Genomic DNA, 17,253 nt, shown 5'->3' with positions numbered 1-17,253 from the left:
CATGGTTCTAAATGCGTTTATATGACATTACTCATTTAATCCAAAAAAAAAAACTAAAATAGCTATTATCATTATGATTATCCTATTATTGTTATTATTCACTTCTCCACTCTCTAGGAATGTCACCGGGGGCAGGTCACTTGACTTCTCTGGGCCTGATTCCTCATCTGTATAATGGATGTACTGGGGTTGTTTTGAGGATGGATATGTTAGTACATGTCATATGGACAAGACACTAACTCAGCTTTGAGCTGTGATTAGTTATCTCCATTTTATAAATTAAGCTAAGAAAGTTAAGTAATTTCTACGAAGTCAAATGGCAAGTCATCTGCTAGAGCTGTTACTAAGCTGTTACTAAACTCCAAGCAGCCTGCTCCACAGGCTGTGCTCTTAACTACTACACTGGTGTCTCAGTTTACTGCTTTTCTGGCTTTTCTTCCTGGCACCTATGTTCACTCTCCAAAAATCGGTCCTTAATCTTCCTTTTTTTTTTTAATCTACATTTTCTCCTGTTATATTTCATCTCGTGTCTTCATTCTTTAGCAAATTTTGAATTCTCTTATAAGCTCCACTATTACTTTTCAGCTGTCTAATACACTTCTTACCTTGGATGTCTTCCTGCCATCACTCATCTCCCACATACACAATTTTCTTCCCACTGCTGTTATGGTGTTACCATTATGCATGCTCTGCAAGCTCAAACATCCCAGGTACTTTTTGCTTTTTTACCTCATTACTTCTCCAGAACATCCAGATAGTCGTCAAGAGATTCTGCTGTATACTGCCTTCTAACAGCCCATCTTCTTTGCTCTTGCCGCTGCCTAACTTGTAACTCAGAACCTTTTCTCTGACCTAGGCAATAGCCTCCATACTTCAGTCTCCCCTTTCTCCATCTTGTCATATTACCTCAAATAAGATTAATTTGGTTGAAATATAACTCTCACAATTTTAGTCTTATATTTAAAAACCTTGGGTAATTCCCCATTGCATACAAAATGACATCCAAATTCCTTACTTTCCACAGTTTTTTCTCAAACTCTTTCCTTTTTTATTTCTTACCATTTCCTAATAGCTACTTTTGATAACACAGTAGCTTCGGGTGTGAGCTTTGGGTCCAGATTGGATTTCAGATTTTGTCCTTGTTACTTCCTTTACGTGTGACTTTGAGCAAATTACTTAACCTCTCTGAAATACATTTCTTCCTCTGTATTATGGTAATATCTCATTATTTGCTGCCAAGATTAAATGAAAAGATAGTTCAAAAATACTTGTCACAATTCGAGAAATGGTTTTATGTAAAGTGAATTATTACTCTTTTAGTTATCTATGGAATCTGTAGCAATGTCAACATTCTCATTCTTGATATTGATAAGTTGTATTCTCTTTTTTTCCCTGTTCTGCCTGGCTAGAAAGTTTATCCATTTTATTGATCTTAAAGTACCAGTTTTTTGCTTTATTGATTTTTTCTGTTGTTTTTCTGGTTTTTGTTTTATTGATTTCTATCCTGCTCTTTATTATTCTCTTCTGCTTAGTTTAGGTTTAATTTGTTTGTCTTTGTCTAGTTTAAGGTAGAAGTTGAGGTCATTGACTTAAAGACCTTTCTTCTTATCTAATAAGGGGCTTAATGCTGTAAATTTCCCATTAAATACTAAATCAACAGTATCCCACAAATTCTGGCTTGTTGTGTTTTTATTTTCATTCAGTTGAAAATACTTTCTGCTTTCCCCTTTGATTCTTCTTTGACCCATCAGTCATTTAGAAAGGTGTTATTTAGCTTTCAAATATTGAGGAATTTTCCAGAGGTGTTTCTGTTACTGTTTTCAAAGTTAATTCCATTGTAGTCAGAGAATATACTTTATATGACTCTAATCCTTCTAAACTTATTGATACTTGTTTTAAGGCCCAAAATATGTTCTGTCTAGGTTACTAATTTGTTTTCCAGTGGCAGGGGGAAATGTGTATTCTGCTGTCCTTGGGTGGAATGTTCTATAAATGTCAACTAGGTCAAGTTGATTGATAGTGTTGTACAAAGTACTTACAAGTTTCTGTCTACTTGTTCTATGAATTACCTAGAGAAGAGCATTGATATCTCCTCTTATAATTATGGATGTCTTTTTCTCCTTGTAGCTATATCAGATTTTGCTTCATGTATTTTGAAAACTTATTATTAGATGCGTGTTTAGGATTATTTTGTTCTTTTCATGAATTGACCCTCTTATCATTATGAAATGACCTTCTTTATCACTGGCAGTATATCTTTGCTTCAGAATTTACTTTGTTTGATATTAATATAAGCACTTCAGATTTATTTTGATTGTTACCATAGTATATATTTTTTCATCCTTTACTTTTAACCTATTTGTGTCTTTATGTTTAGGGTAGGTTTCTTATACATGTACATAACAGCATATAATGGCGGTCTTGCTTTTTTGTGCAGCTTGATAATCTCTGACTTTTATTTGGAAAATTTAAGCTATTTACACTTAATGTGATTATTTATATGGTTAAGTATAAATATTTTTTTCTGTTTATTCTTTTCCTCTTTTTCTGCTTTTGGACTGGATATTTATTATTCAATATATATTTATTCCATTTTATCTTCTTTGCTGGCTAATTAGCTACTTTTTTTAAGTGGTTGCTTTAGGTTTATATATACATCTTTAATTTATCATAGTTTACTTTCAAGTATAGTATAAGAATCTTAAAATAGTATAGTTCTTTTCCTCCCTTCCAGGCTTTTGTGCTATTATCATCATCTATTTTGCTTTGCATGTTATAATTCCCCCCCACAACATTGTTATTATTTTTTGTTTATGCCATCAGTTATTTTTTAAAGGTATTTAAATAATACAGAAAAAAGTCTTGTATAACCACTCACATAGTTGCCATTTCCAGTGTTGATCTGTTTGTGAATATCTCTGTTTCCATCTGGTACAATTTTCTTTTGCCTAAGAAATTCCTCTCTCATGTCTTATAGTGCAAGCCTGCTCATGATAAATTCTTTAAGCTCTTAAATTGTCAGAAAAGTCTTTATTTTGCCTTTATTTTTGAAAGATATTTTTGTTATGCATAGAATTAAAGGTTGACAAGTTTTTTCTTTCAGTGCATTGAAGTGTTACCTTGTTTTGACAGGAAATCTGCTCTCATCCTTATATCTAATCTGCCACTATTTCCATTAAGTATATTTTTCATTTTATACATTATAGTTTTCATCTCTTGAAGTTTGATTTCGGTCTTTTTTCTATCTTCCATGTCTCTGCTTAATATTTTGAACATATAGAATACAGTTACAGTAACTATTTGAATGTCTTTGTCTGCTAATTTATATCTGGGTTGGTTTCACATATGATTATTCTCTTCTTATGGGTTGTATTAGCCTACTCTTGACCTGCTAGTGTTTTATTGGATGCCAGCTATGAATTTTACCTTGCTTGGTATTAGATTTTTTTTTGTATTTCTATAAATATTCTTGAACTTTGTTTTGGAATGCAGTTAAATTATTTGGGAACAGTTTGATCCTTTCAGGTTTTGATTTTAAGGTTTTTTTTTAATTTTTTAATTTTATTTATTTGATAGAGGGAGATTAAGAGGGCACACAAGCAGGGGCAGCAGCAGAGGGAGAGGAGGGAGCCTCTCTCTGCTGAGCAGGGCGCCCGATGCGGGTCTCAATCCCAGGACCCTGGGATCATGACCCGAGCCGAAGGCAGACACTTAACTGACTGAGCCACCCAGGCACTCCTGATTTTAAGCTTTGTTGGGCCTGGCCAGAGCAGCATTTAGTCTAGGGCTAATTATTCTCCACTAATGAGTCATGGCCCACCTGAGTTCTCTATCCCATATCCCTAAAATTCTGAAGTTTTCAAACCTGGCTGGTGGAAATAAGCACTGTTCCTGACCCTTTTTAAATGTCATCAGGTACTACTTTAATTCTTTCAGGTGGTTCTTTCCCCATCTTTCATTAGTTTCCTCTTGTGTGTTGACTGATCGGTAGGTGAATACTTGAGTGGGACCCTCTGCATATCTCCAGAGTTCTCTCCTTTTTAGTACTCTGTCCTGAAAATTCTAGCTGCCTTGTTCTTCCTAGACTGTCAGTTCCATTTCTTCAACTCAAGGAATCGGCCAGGCTCTACCTGTGTTCCCTTCCCTGTGCCAAATCCTGGAAACTCCCTCCAGGCAGTAAGTAGTCCTAGGGCTTCCTTCATTTTATTCTCATTTCTTAGGGATCACTGTTCTTTGTTGCCTAATATCCAGTATCTTGAAGATTATTGCTTCATATTCCTTGTCCAGAACTTTGTTTTAGGCAGGAGAGGAATATTGTCTGTGCTGTTCCATGTTTGTCAGAAGTGGAAGACCTTTGCTTTCTGGCCCAGTCAAATGTTTTAAGCTTATCTTTTACTTTCCCTGCCCCAGCCTAGGTGGGCAATTCTCTATCCCTGGTTTGTTTACTAGCTTATTTGTTTTTTGTGTTTGTGAAGAATGTTATTTAAAAGCCCAGATCCGGGGGCACTTGGCTGGCTCAATCGATAGAGCATGTGACTCTTGATCTTGGGGTTATGAGTCTAAGCCCCACATTTGGTGTCGAGATTACTTTAAAAAAATAAATTTTTTTTAATTTTATTTATTTGACACAGAGAGATAGCAAGAGAGAATACAAGCAGGGGGAGTGGCAGGCAGAGGCAGAGGGAGAAGCAGGCTCCCTGCTGAGCAAGGAGCCCAATTCGGGACTCGATTCCAGGACCCTGGGATCATGACCTGAGCCTAAGGCAGCCGCTCAACCAAGCCACCCAGGCATCCAAAAAAATAAATTCTTTAAAAATAACTAAATACAGGGTGCCTGGGTGGCTCAGTCGTTAAGCGTCTGCCTTCGGCTCAGGTCATGATCCCAGAGTCCTGGGATCGAGCCCCACATCAGGTTCCCTGCTCCGCGGGAAGCCTGCTTCTCCCTCTCACACTCCCTCTGCTTGTGTTTCCTTTCTCGCTGTCTCTCTCTCTGTCAAATAAATAAAATCTTTAAAAAAAAATAAATACGTACATGCATACATACATTAAAAAAAATAAAAGCCCGGAGCTAAATACTTGGTGTATTCGTGCTCTTGAGGAATTGTTATTGTGCCTTCCAGTAGATAGAGCTAGGAAATGATATAGATAGATAGATAGATAGATAGATAGATAGATAGATAGATAGATAGATAGATAGATAGGCAGATCTCTATCTCTGTGTATTTATCTATCTCTATATATTGAAAACCTACATTCACACCAGTTCCACTCAGTGTTTAATCTTTTCTCCCTTATCATATTTGTAATTCCCTTTAACAACAGTGAATAAGCTACTCCCCATTCTCTGCTATCACTACCAAATAGATTCAGCTCACCCTTTTCTGGCTCTTGGTATACCTCTTCCTTCATGGGCCTGATAACCCCACACTAGGCCACACTTATGTGTGGATGCCCTCCTTGCACCACTTGGGTTCTAGGGCACCCCCACCCTTGGTGTGAACTCTCTTCATACACCTCAGCCTGTGGCATCCCACCCTGTGCTATCCCTGCTACCCTTCTTTCCTCTCCTCCCCAACTCAGATCACCGACCTTTGTCCCACCTAATGACTTGAGGAATGAATTTTTCAGAAAGGAAGGGAAAGAAGAATTCTTTTACCAGTATGGATATGTTCCATGTTCTAGTTCCACATATAATTATGAGCAGCATGTCACTGGTTCTGTAAGTTTGTCTCTTAACTTCAGTACTATATTAGTTTGCTAGAGCTGCCATAACAGAGCACTACAAACTGAGTAGTTTAAATATTTTCTTATTGTCTCACAGTTACAAAGACCAGAAATTTTAAATCAAGGTGTTGGCAGGGCCATGCTCCCTCTGAAGATCCTAGGGAAGGATCTCTCCCAGCCCTCTCTCCTAGGTTCTTTTTTTTTTTTTAAGATTTTACTTATTTACTTGAGAGAAATAGCGTGCTTGAACATGAATTGGGGGAGGGCCAAGGGAGAAGGAGAAGCAGACTCCTTGCGGAGCAGGGAGCCAGATGCAGAGCTCAATCCCAGGACCCTGGGATCAGATATTTAAGGCAGATGCTTAAACAACTGAGCCACCCAGGTGCCCCTCAAAGAATAATTTCAATCTAAATTCTTTATACATAGATCGTAAGGATATCCTGTTTTATTTTGTAGCAAATGACTATATATGATTAGTTTTCTATACTAGAAGGAAAAGCACCAAATGTATTGCCTATTTTGCTAATCCAAATAAGATATGTGTTATATCTCATAAAATATCTTTTCTTTTTTTAAGATCCCCTTGGAAAGGACTTCCTGAACTGACCAATGAGAATGGCCAATACTGTCCTTTCAGCTGTGAAACACAAGCCTGGTCAATCGCTACTATTCTTGAAACACTCTATGACTTATAGTTGATTCATGGATATGTATTAAGTATGCAATCACTTGTATTATGGAATGCAAGGTCAAAATATAATGTAAATATTTTATATGCACAGGCTTGAGTCATTTTAAAAATCTTATTCATAGGATATTGATGCCCAGTTAGGTAAGACTTTAAAAGCATTGATCTTTCTTTTGTCTTGTTTTGTTTTTTTAATGTACACAGGTAGCTTTTGATGTGAATCAGAAAGAAAAACTATCATAACCAATAGGATGTTTTTCTTTTGAATTCAGGAAGTATTCTTGAAATGCCTAGAAATAAAGAGTTTGATCCAGAGTTTGAAAAAGAAAAATCATGTAATCTACTGTACATAAGTGAAAACAAAATATGAGAATGTAATAATGAAAGAAATGGAAAAGTATTTTTAAATTGTGGTATTATATTTTCTTTAATAATAATACATACTGAATATGCTACAGTTAACTAATGTTCTCACCTTTTACTGTATTATTCCTAGCACCTTCCAAACTGCATTCGATAAATACTAACTAAATATTGAATCATGGAACTATCTATCTACAATGTTATGTTCAGAAATGGAGCACAGATGTTCACTGTGTGCTTTTATTTCACTAATATATTAATATGTTTTTAATATAATGAATGCCATAATTTGCTATATTATGCATACATAGGATGTATGAAAAAAACAAGAATTTAAGAATTTATTTCCTACAAACAGTTTTGTAGAATTAATCTTGAGTTCCTATTTCCTACTGTGAGATGGTTTACATTCTCAAAATGCACATTGTTGGTCATACTTATGAGAACTTTGAAGAAAAACATGCTAAATTAATTTTTCTAAAACTTTATTATTTTTAGTTTGGGTGTAAAAGATATTGATGGGTCATAGTAGATGCTAGTTTCCTATTAACTAAAACCTACATTGACAAGCTTAGCATGGAGAACAACCTTAATGTAATAAAAATATATGAATTTAGTAGTTATCTTGAATTCAGTAGAATCATTTAAAAAGTTTTTCATGACCTCAATTCTGAAAAGTCATAAAAGGAAAAAGGTTTTTAACATTGATATGAGTTAATATTTTTGAATAATACTTATTGTCTAGATGGATTTTTTTTATCATTTTACTGTTTTTGTCTCAAGAAAACACTTAAATAAGATCATTATACTTTTAGTTGAAAGAAAATGGTTGCAGAGATCCTTTCATTACTATTTAATATTTTTCAGTGGCATATTTATAGTTAATAAAATAATGGTACAGTAACACTTTTCTTGCATAAAGGTCACATACCCAACCATCTTAAGTATGACTAAGAAATAAAAATAAGAAAAGTAAACTAAAACTTCTGGGTAGCAAAAACATATGAATACTTAAAAATGTCAAATTCCCACATTCAAAAGCTCTTGCAACTTACTGTGTCCTGCACAACCTTCTTCAAAGCTGACCCTACTTTAGAAATAGTTTTAACTAGCTTACTTTTTTGGTTTCCCAACCTAAAGCAGATTAAATCCTACAAGTTTTAGGACAGTTATGATAGTCATCTGATCACTATCTATAAACTCATTGGTTTCCAAATGCCCCTTCCTTCTTCATTGCTCAATGTATAAATTTCTCTAAACGTTGCAGTTACAAGGAATGACCTTCCTTGAGAGAGTGAACCATTAGTCATCAAAGGTTTTTTGCAGTTATGTTGCTGTACCTTAACTTCTTATATTAAAGGTGGTAAGAAAAATAACTGAAAACCAGTGTATTTAATGAATTCAAGTAATAGCTGATAGTTAAATGGGATGGATGGACGAATGGATAGATAGATATATAGATAGATAGATAGGTAGATAAAAAGTTGATAATTTCTAAAACATAGCCATATTGGGATGTAGGGCAATTACCCACCTCAGCAATTTTTAAGGATATCATGTTGTGCTAGAAAATTAATTGGTTAATATTCCAATAAGGAATATTAGGGAAAGAACATTGTGATTATCTGCATGGTCTATTTTAAAGTTTAAGAAGGCATGTTAGACATTATTTCATCAAAGGTAGTTAAAATAACAGTTTTAGACTTGAGAGGGATAAATGTCATTTGAAGAACATTTAAATAAAATGCTTCATTCCTGAGTGATGTTGGATGAGGTACCATTATATCACATTTTGATGATGGTTCTGTGCCTTGGTTCTTCACTAATCCAGATCAATCTTACTCTTTAACAAGAGAAGTAAGTTTGCCAGTATAACCAGAATGCTGTGATAATTAGCTAAGTTTCAAAGATAGTTGAAGAAGCATGAGGCCTGTCATCGTATCTGTGGACATTATAACCTAGTGAATTGTGATCCATTTCCAATATGTCTTCAACTGCTATATCTAGTTTAAAAAACGTCATTTTTATGTCTGTGTGCCAAGAAAATAAAAATCTTTTCTCAAGGACCATATTTTATTTCATTCCATTATTTACCAATTAACTAATTGTTGACTACTACCATTTATTCAGGGCTTGCTTATTTTAGGTACTTATTTTTTTTGCTGGATGTGGGAGGGCAAAAAGAAGAGGAAGAATTTTAGACTGGTAATTTATTTAATAGCCATACTGAAATTAGGAGCAAAATAAACTTTTGATATATAATTAGATCTGTTAGCAAGTATATACTCCCCTGGTATTTCTTTTTTTTTTTTTTTAAGATTTTATTTTTTGACAGAGAGAGAGAGAAGGAACACAAGCAGGGGGAGTGGGAGAGGGAGAAGCAGGCTTCCCGCGGAGCAGGGAACCTGATGTGGGGTTTGATTCCAGGACCCTGAGATCATGACCTGAGCTGGATGCTTAACTGAATGAGCCACCCAGGCACCCAAGCCACCCAGCACCCCTACCCCCCTGGTATTTCTTGAAACCTTTTACTCTACCATGAATTTTTTATTTACCTTTCATCCACTTACTAAAGGCAAATACTATAGGCCAGAACGGATATAATGTAGATGTGTGCCTCCCAAAAGTGGCCATAAAGATTGTTTCACATGTCTTTTTTTTTTTAAGAGGATGTATGTATTTGAGAGTGAGTGAGCTGGGGGAAGGGCAAAAGAGAGGGAGAGGGAGAGAGAATTCAAGTAGACTCCCCGCTGAGCATGGAGCCCAAAGCAGGGCTCCATCCCAGGACTCTGAGATCATGACCTGAGCTGTATGCTTAACTGAATGAGCCACCCAGGTGCCCCATTCTACTTTTGTTTTGTTTTGTTTTTAATTATAATATAGAATAAAATAATATCAAATGACCAAAGTTGATCCATTTAGTCTTTGCCTTTAATTACTGTTGGTTCATTTTTACTGCAGATAATTATCTCTATCTTCAGATAAAAAGTAATTACCTAGAAATCCAAACTTCGAAAGTTTTTATGAATGAATTTGTCAAACTTGACAAACTTATTTATATAGATCCTCAATATGCTAAAATAATGAACTCAGGCAAGTTGTTTAGTTTGTTTGTGTTTTCCATTTGTACAGGCCTTGAATTATTAATACTGATACTATATCATTTTGGCTACAAATTTTTTCCCTAATGTTTGCCTTGTTATTTTGGTTAGAGGTTTTTTTTGTTTAACTTAAAAAAGCTTTTAATTTTTCTTCAAATCTCCTCATGTTTATCTCTTCTATCTCTCCAAAATTTAGTCAACCTCATTCAATAATTTAATAAACTTTTTCTTCTGATTTAATATCTGTGTTTTATAGCAATATCCAGCAATGAGGTGAGACATTATTTAGGTTTTTTCTCAACTGTAACATTCCAAACTCATGAACTGAATATGACTTATAGTGATTCCATTTTTCAATTATTTAATTTCTGGGATATCCTGTTGAAGTTATTTGTGCCTATTTACTCATTTAACTATTATAATATTTTGTTTTAATATTTTTAGAGCTATTTCTTACCAATCTCCTACTCTCCTTTGGAATCCTGTTTTATATACCCCTCTTTGTTCTTCTTAAGTACTTTTACATATCCAAAAAGTATTCCCTTACTGTTTTTACTACTTATACTCACACTGTAAGTTAATGTGATAAGAACTGACATTAACTGTATTTACTCTCATCTAGGAACATAGGCTGTCTCCATTTATTCAAAACAATTTTTAGCTTGCTGAAATTCTTCCTAATTCTTATGTTTTTGGTTGCTATTATGTATGTAATCCATTTTGGCTCAACTTAATAGCCAATTAGTTGGAATAAAAAATTCAGACTTAATAAACATTTATGAGCCCCTACCATGTAATAGTCAATTTTATACTAAATGTTTTATACCCATTTTATAAATAAGAATATTGCTAAAGTGTCTTGCCCTAAGTCACACAACACATAAATCACAGAACCAAGACTCAACCCCGTCTTTTTACTACAAATCGCCTCTCAAAGAATCTCAAAATTGCAGTTTTCTGTCCTTGTCTTCACAGTTCTTGCCATCATCCATCCGTAAGTCAAGCATGGCTGTTACCAGCTGCCATCTGATTACAGAAAGCATTAAATCTTGTTCTTCTTGGGTCTAAGCATAATCCCTGGTCAAAATGCTGTGTCTGCTTGGGTCTAAGCATATCACCTGGTCAAAATGCTGCGTCTGCAGCCATCTGCCTTAATAAGGTAACTAATTCTTGGCTAAATATTCAGCCCCCAAGTACCAAGCATGGGTTAGTTTACACAACTTGAATACATTTGCAAATATAAGTGTCCTCCATCAAGTTGAGGCAGAAAAAAGTCAGAGACAATAAGGATAAGAATGGTTAAGAGAGGAGGACCTGGGTTGGTTGGTTGTCTGCCTTCACCTCAGGTCATGATCCTCTGAAGGTCCTGGGATAGAGCCCCTACTGAGCTCCCTGCTCCTCGGGGAGACTGCTTCTCCCTCTCCCTCTGCCCCTCCTCCTGCTTGTGCTCTCTCTGGCTCACGCTCTCTCTCTCATGAATAAATAAAATCTTTAAAAAAAATGTTAAAAGATGGCCAGCTATCAAAATTCCTACATGAGAATTTTGGTAAGAAGTTAAGATTCAAAAAACAAATAAAAAAAGAACATTCACCCCCAGGCATGGAGAATACCAAAGGAAGCAATTTATGTCTGTGGAAGTTCACTAACATATGGCACTTCATTCTGCGAATGTTTACTGTTAACATTTATTGTAACGGACATATTTTGAAAGTGCAAAACTAAGCACTAAGTTCTTCTTAGACACCTTATAATCATAACACACACACACACACACACACACACACACACACACACACACAACGATTTATCTTTACCACATCACATTTGATAGATCACAAAGTCTCACTTTTACCTGACTAGCTTCTCACCTATTCCCCTCTTTCTGTTTGCACTCTTGTCTTGTCCTTAGAGTAATAAAATGATTTCTTAGTTGGTCACAACTTACTTCATCCCTCATAGAACTATGAGGAAAACCTCTATTGAACACGGCTTCTATCCCATCACTGCTCAAAGGACACTTGGGATCCTCTATAATCTGGCCCCTTCTCTCTCCAGTCTTGGTACGATGACACTTTGCTTTTTCCAAAGCTGATTCCTTTACTCTCTGAGCCTGTTTCTTCAACTGTAAAAACAAGAATGATGGTAATACCTACACTGCAGGGCAGTAAATGTTCATGAAGGTAACCCATAGTTTATCAGGATTAAGTTTGATGGCATGTAACAGAACCCAAATAACAGTGGTCTAAGTGAGATTGAGGTGCAGAGGTGTGCAATCCAAGGCTGATAAACTGGTTCCATGGTCATCAGGAACCAAGGTAGCAACTAATGGACAAAGAATATTCTTATCACTTCCCAGGTATAATTTTTTTAATGTGAGCTCATTGTCTCCTAGATGTGAGCAGAGGTGTACAATAATCACTTATATTTTGGTTTTTTTTTAATTTTATTTATTTATTTGTCATCGAGAGAGCACAAGCAGGGGGAGCGGCAGGCAGAGGGAGAAGCAGGCTCCCCACTGAGCAGAGATTAATGACGTGAGCTGAAGACAGACACCAAACCGACTGAGCTACCCCGGTGCCTCCCCCTTTTTTATTTATTTATTTTTTTAATTTTTGTTAGATTCTTAAACTTATGTTTAACTCTAAAAAGAGGGGCTTCCGAGAGCCATTCTGCAAGCTCACTGAAGAGCCAGGAATATTGTACACGAGGCAGAACTCCGCCCGTCACTGCCGCCGACTGCCGCCGACTGCTGAGGGCGGCTCCGGAGGCTGGGCAAGTTCGAGCAAGCGCCACCAGAAGGCAGTGTGTGCTCAGCTCCCGGCCCGACTCACCCGGACAGCATTGGGAAGTCTCACTTCTCTCCAGCTGGAGCAACCACCCCTTTTACCCTAACTCGGACCCTTGCCCGCCGAAATCAGGGTATATATCCTTTCTTTAAAGTTCATAATAAATCTAACTTTATAGTAAGTTTAATATAAATTATAAGATATGGACTTTTTTTCTGTCATAAATGAAACTTCGCTTTCCTTTTTGGATCAATAGTGAGCGTAATTATTTCCGCTCTGCCTTGTCACTCTTTACATCAGGCTTTCCAAATACTCCCAATCACACTCCCCTATTGCGATTGGTGACATTACCCCTGGAAAGGAGGTAACTGATTCTAAAGGCAATGCGGTGACTTTTCAACAAATCACTCAGTAAGAGACAGTGCCAATTATGAAAGCTCTGAAATTACAAATTCTTCACATTTACTTTCATAGTGTCATGGTAATTTCTCCAATTGTATCATCTCTTTATCAGTAAATTCATTAGTGCATTTTTATAGAAAAGAAATCCCTTATTGGGATAATCATTTCTCAATATATATGTATAGCAAATCATCACACTGTCCACCTTAAGCTTACACAATGTTTTATGTCAATTATATCAGAATACAGCTGGGGGGAAAAATGAAACCGAGGCCCCAAACCCAAAATTAAATACATATTATTTTAACAATAGATAGGTTGAAGTTTTAATTCATGAGAAAATTGAAGTTTTGTTTTTTTTTTTTCCAACCAGTAAAGAGATTTTAATTTCACTTTAGTAATAGTATGGGAGAAACAAGAAACAACTTTGCGGAAAGGCTCTTTGGATAACAATACCTACTACAGTATTACGAGGTAAGGTATTTCTATGTAGCCGATTTGGGTCAGGAAGATGAGATTCCCATTGCCTTCCAATTATTTCCCATAATGAGGAGTGGATAGGAAACTGAGTAGAGATGTCGGAGCCATTTCCTCATTGCAAAGTATTTGAAGAGGTTAGAGGCAAGCTCTGTTTTCTCTAGACTATAAAATGTCTCAGCATCTTGATGACTTTTTGTAAGTTTAATCTTTTCCCTGTAGTTAACAACGTAACTCAATCATGTCCTATTTTGTTCTCAGCCAATTTTGGATAAAGCCTCTTCTACTAAACTCAGAGACTTTCAGGGCACAAGTAAGTGTCTAGAATTTTTTTTTTAAATATGAGACATGACCATACTTAAAATATGACAGTTCATTATTAAGAAGAGAGATCCATAACCTTGGTCCTTTCTTTCCTGGAAGCATTCTTAAAACTGGCATGTTTAAACCTCTTCAAACAAGTTGTAAAGGGAGAATTAGGATACCATCCATTTCTGTTTGGTATTGGAAGGAAAGAAAAAGATCCTGGATGTGTTTGAAGGGGTTTTGTTGATTTGTTTGTTTTCTCCTCAAAATGATTACAAATCCCTCTTGAGGGTCCTATTTTCTAGTCACGGTTAGTGTTTTTGAATAATAAAAGTGAAGAAGCTTCAGGTCTAGCATTACTTTCATATTCATGACCCAGAAATTCATATGTAAAAGAAAACGATTGTGAATACAGCTTGGCTTATCCAGACAATTCCCTCCTCCTAATTTCTTCTGAATTGGGGTCTCAGCTCATTATGATTCAAAATCCAGGAAGTGGAAAAAAGAGAAGCTCTGGAGGCTAAGCTGATCTACACAATAAAGGGTTGGAGAAAATTGGGAAAGGAAAGAGAACCTTTGGAAAGCTGATGAAAAGGGTGATGTGGGGTCCAGTGCCCACCCACCCAACATCTGTTACCTGCTTAGGTAACTATTTCTGTCAACTGAGTCTTGCTCTGAAGGATGTTCCTTCAAATCAAGTATACAGTAATATTTTTTAAAGCGAAATGAAATTGATAAGTCACGTCCAAACTCGTGTTTAACCCTAACTTCTAGCAAGTGCTGCTATAAAAAAGGCTGACAATTCAGTTTAACTCCCTGCAAAATACCTCTCACACTCTCTAGAGGAGATGTTAACATTACCAAGGAGCAATCAACTAAAGAGAGGCAACTTCAAGGAATGTTTATGGTCAAAAAATAATTCAGAAAGTAGAAAGTCTGGCACACACACACAGAGCCAAGAGTTCAAATGAAGGAAAGATGGTAATCATTTTCCCAGCTCACCAGAAGCTGGAAGAAAAAATAAATCCTGGGAAACAGTAACCAGGATACAGATGGCAGACAACACTGGGTATTTACCCCAAACATACAGATGTAGTGAAAAGAAGGGGCACATGCACCCCAATATTCGCAGCAGCAGTGTCCGCAATAGCCAAACTGTGGAAGGAGCTGAGATGCCCTTCAACAGATGAATAGATAAAGAAGATGTGGTCCATATATACAATGGAATATTACTCAGCCATCAGAAAGGATGAATACCCACCATTTGCATGGACATGGATGGGGCTGGAGGAGATTATGCTAAGTGAAATAAGTCAAGCAGGGAAAGTCAATTATCATATGGTTTCACTTATTTGTAGAACATAAGGAATAGCACGGAGGACATTAGGAGAAGGAAGGGAAACTGAAGGGGGGGAGATCGGAGGGAGAGATGAACCATGAGAGACTATGGACTCGGAGAAACAAACTGAGGGTTCTAGAGGGGAGGGGGTGGGGGAAGGGGGTAGCCGGGTGATGGGTATTAAGGAGGGCATGTGTTGTAATGAGCACTGGGTGTTATATGCAAACAATGAATCATGGAACACTACATCAAAAACTAATGATGTACTGTATGGCGACTAACACAACACAATAAAAAAATGAATTAAAAAAAAGATGGCAGACAACATTTGCACCTTGGCCTTCCTTCTCTCCACAGACCAGGGCTACTCAAAATGCTCCACAAACCAGTGTAGGGGAACAAACCGTATGGGGTGCCTGGGTGACTCAGTCGTTAAGCATCTGCCTTCGGCTCAGGTCATGATCTCAGGGTCCTGGGATCAAGCCCCATCGGGCTCCCTGCTCAGCGGGGAGCCTGCCTCTCCCCCTCCCACTCCCCCTGCCCGTGTTCCCTCTCTCACTGTGTCTCTCTCTGTCAAATAAATAAAATATTTAAGAAAACAAAAAACAAATTAAGTAATTAATTAAAAATTAAAAACAACTAAGCGGGGGTCTCCGTGACCCTCTCCCAGCCGAGCTCCTACGCCCCCCCTCCCGCTTTTTCCGAAGGCGCTGGGCGGCTCCACCCTCAGCGGGAGGCGGCACTGCACAATCCGGTCCGACCTTCAATGTTCCACGCTCCCTGGCCAGAATCTCCTCGGCTTTTTTTTTTCCCTCCCCCTTCCCCTCGCCCCCGCCCCGCCCCAGCTGCCTCTATTTCCTTAAGAAAGTTTTTTTTTCTCTCTCCCTCCCCTACACCCTAGCGGCGCGGGAGCAGGCGGGGCGGGCGGCTGAGTTTTCCAATAAATTACTTCACCAGGATGTCCAGAGATAGGCAAAAGTCCGTTGATGAGAGCCCCAGCACCAGCAGTGGTAGTTCAGATGCAGACCAGCGACACCCAGCCGCTCCAGAGCCTGAAGAACAGGAAGAAAGAAAACCTTCTGCCACCCAGCAGAAGAAAAACACCAAACTCCTAAGCAAAACCACTGCTAAGTTATCCACTAGTGCTAAAAGAATTCAGAAGGAGCTAGCTGAAATAACTCTCGATCCTCCTCCTAACTGCAGTGCTGGGCCTAAAGGAGATAACATCTATGAATGGAGATCCACTATACTTGGTCCACCAGGTTCTGTATATAAAGGTGGTGTGTTTTTTCTGGATATTACTTTTTCATCTGATTATCCATTTAAGCCACCAGAGATTACTCTTCACACCAGAATCTATCACTGCAACATCAACAGTCAGGGAGTCATCTGTCTGGACATCTTTAAAGACAACTGTAGTCCTGCTTTGACTATTTCAAAGGTTTTGCTGTCGATTTGTTCTCTTTTGACAGATTGCAACCCTGCGAATCCTCTGGTTGGAAGCATAGTCACTCAATATTTGACCAACAGAGCAGAACATGACAGGATAGCCAGACAGTGGACCAAGAGATACGCCACATAATTCACAGAATTTGTATGCATGTGAAGGAGCAGAAAGCCCCTTCTCACTGTGCTGCAAATCTTTATAGCCTTTACTATACTGACTTCTGTGTATGTTATACTGATTCTACTCTCTCTTTTTTATCCTTTGGAGACTGGGAGGCTCCCCAAAAAGGTAAATGCTATCAAGAGTAGAACTTTGTAGCTATAGATTAGTTATGTTTAAAATGCCTACTTGCAGGTCTTGCTTCTTTGGGATATCAAAATGTATTTTTTTAAAGATTTTATTTATTTATTTGACAGAGAGAGACACAGTGAGAGAGGGAACACAAGCAAGGGGAGTGGGAGAGGGAGAAGCAGGCTTCCCGTGGAGTAGGGAGCCCGATGCGGGGCTCGATCCCACAACCCTGGGATCATGACCTGAGCCGAAGGCAGACACTTAACGACTGAGCCACCCAGGTGCCCCCAAAATGTATTTTGTGATCTACTAAGTATACTGGTCCTGAA

At 37.5% G+C, this 17,253-nt stretch overlaps 1 protein-coding gene and 1 pseudogene across 1 annotated transcript in view; both read left to right on the top strand.

Moving 5' to 3' along the window:
- The window catches only part of AGL (amylo-alpha-1,6-glucosidase and 4-alpha-glucanotransferase), a 75,978-nt gene extending 67,137 nt beyond the window's left edge, over positions 1-8,841 (top strand). The window contains exon 34 of the mRNA XM_025872274.2: positions 6,302-8,841. Coding sequence (XP_025728059.1) covers positions 6,302-6,419 — 118 coding nt within the window. The 3' untranslated portion in view covers positions 6,420-8,841. The remainder of the gene's footprint in view (positions 1-6,301) is intronic.
- Positions 8,842-16,144: 7,303 nt separating this feature from the next.
- On the top strand, positions 16,145-16,768 carry LOC112824654 (ubiquitin-conjugating enzyme E2 E3 pseudogene; annotated as a pseudogene).
- Positions 16,769-17,253: the final 485 nt, after the last annotated feature.

Source organism: Callorhinus ursinus, unplaced genomic scaffold (genome assembly GCF_003265705.2).
Source record: "Callorhinus ursinus isolate GAN/ISIS: 27379988/994484 unplaced genomic scaffold, GSC_fseal_2.0 scaffold9, whole genome shotgun sequence".
NCBI classification, from domain to species: Eukaryota; Metazoa; Chordata; class Mammalia; order Carnivora; family Otariidae; genus Callorhinus; species Callorhinus ursinus.
Note: the sequence above shows the minus strand (reverse complement) of the source record. Positions and strands in the feature narration are given on the sequence as shown.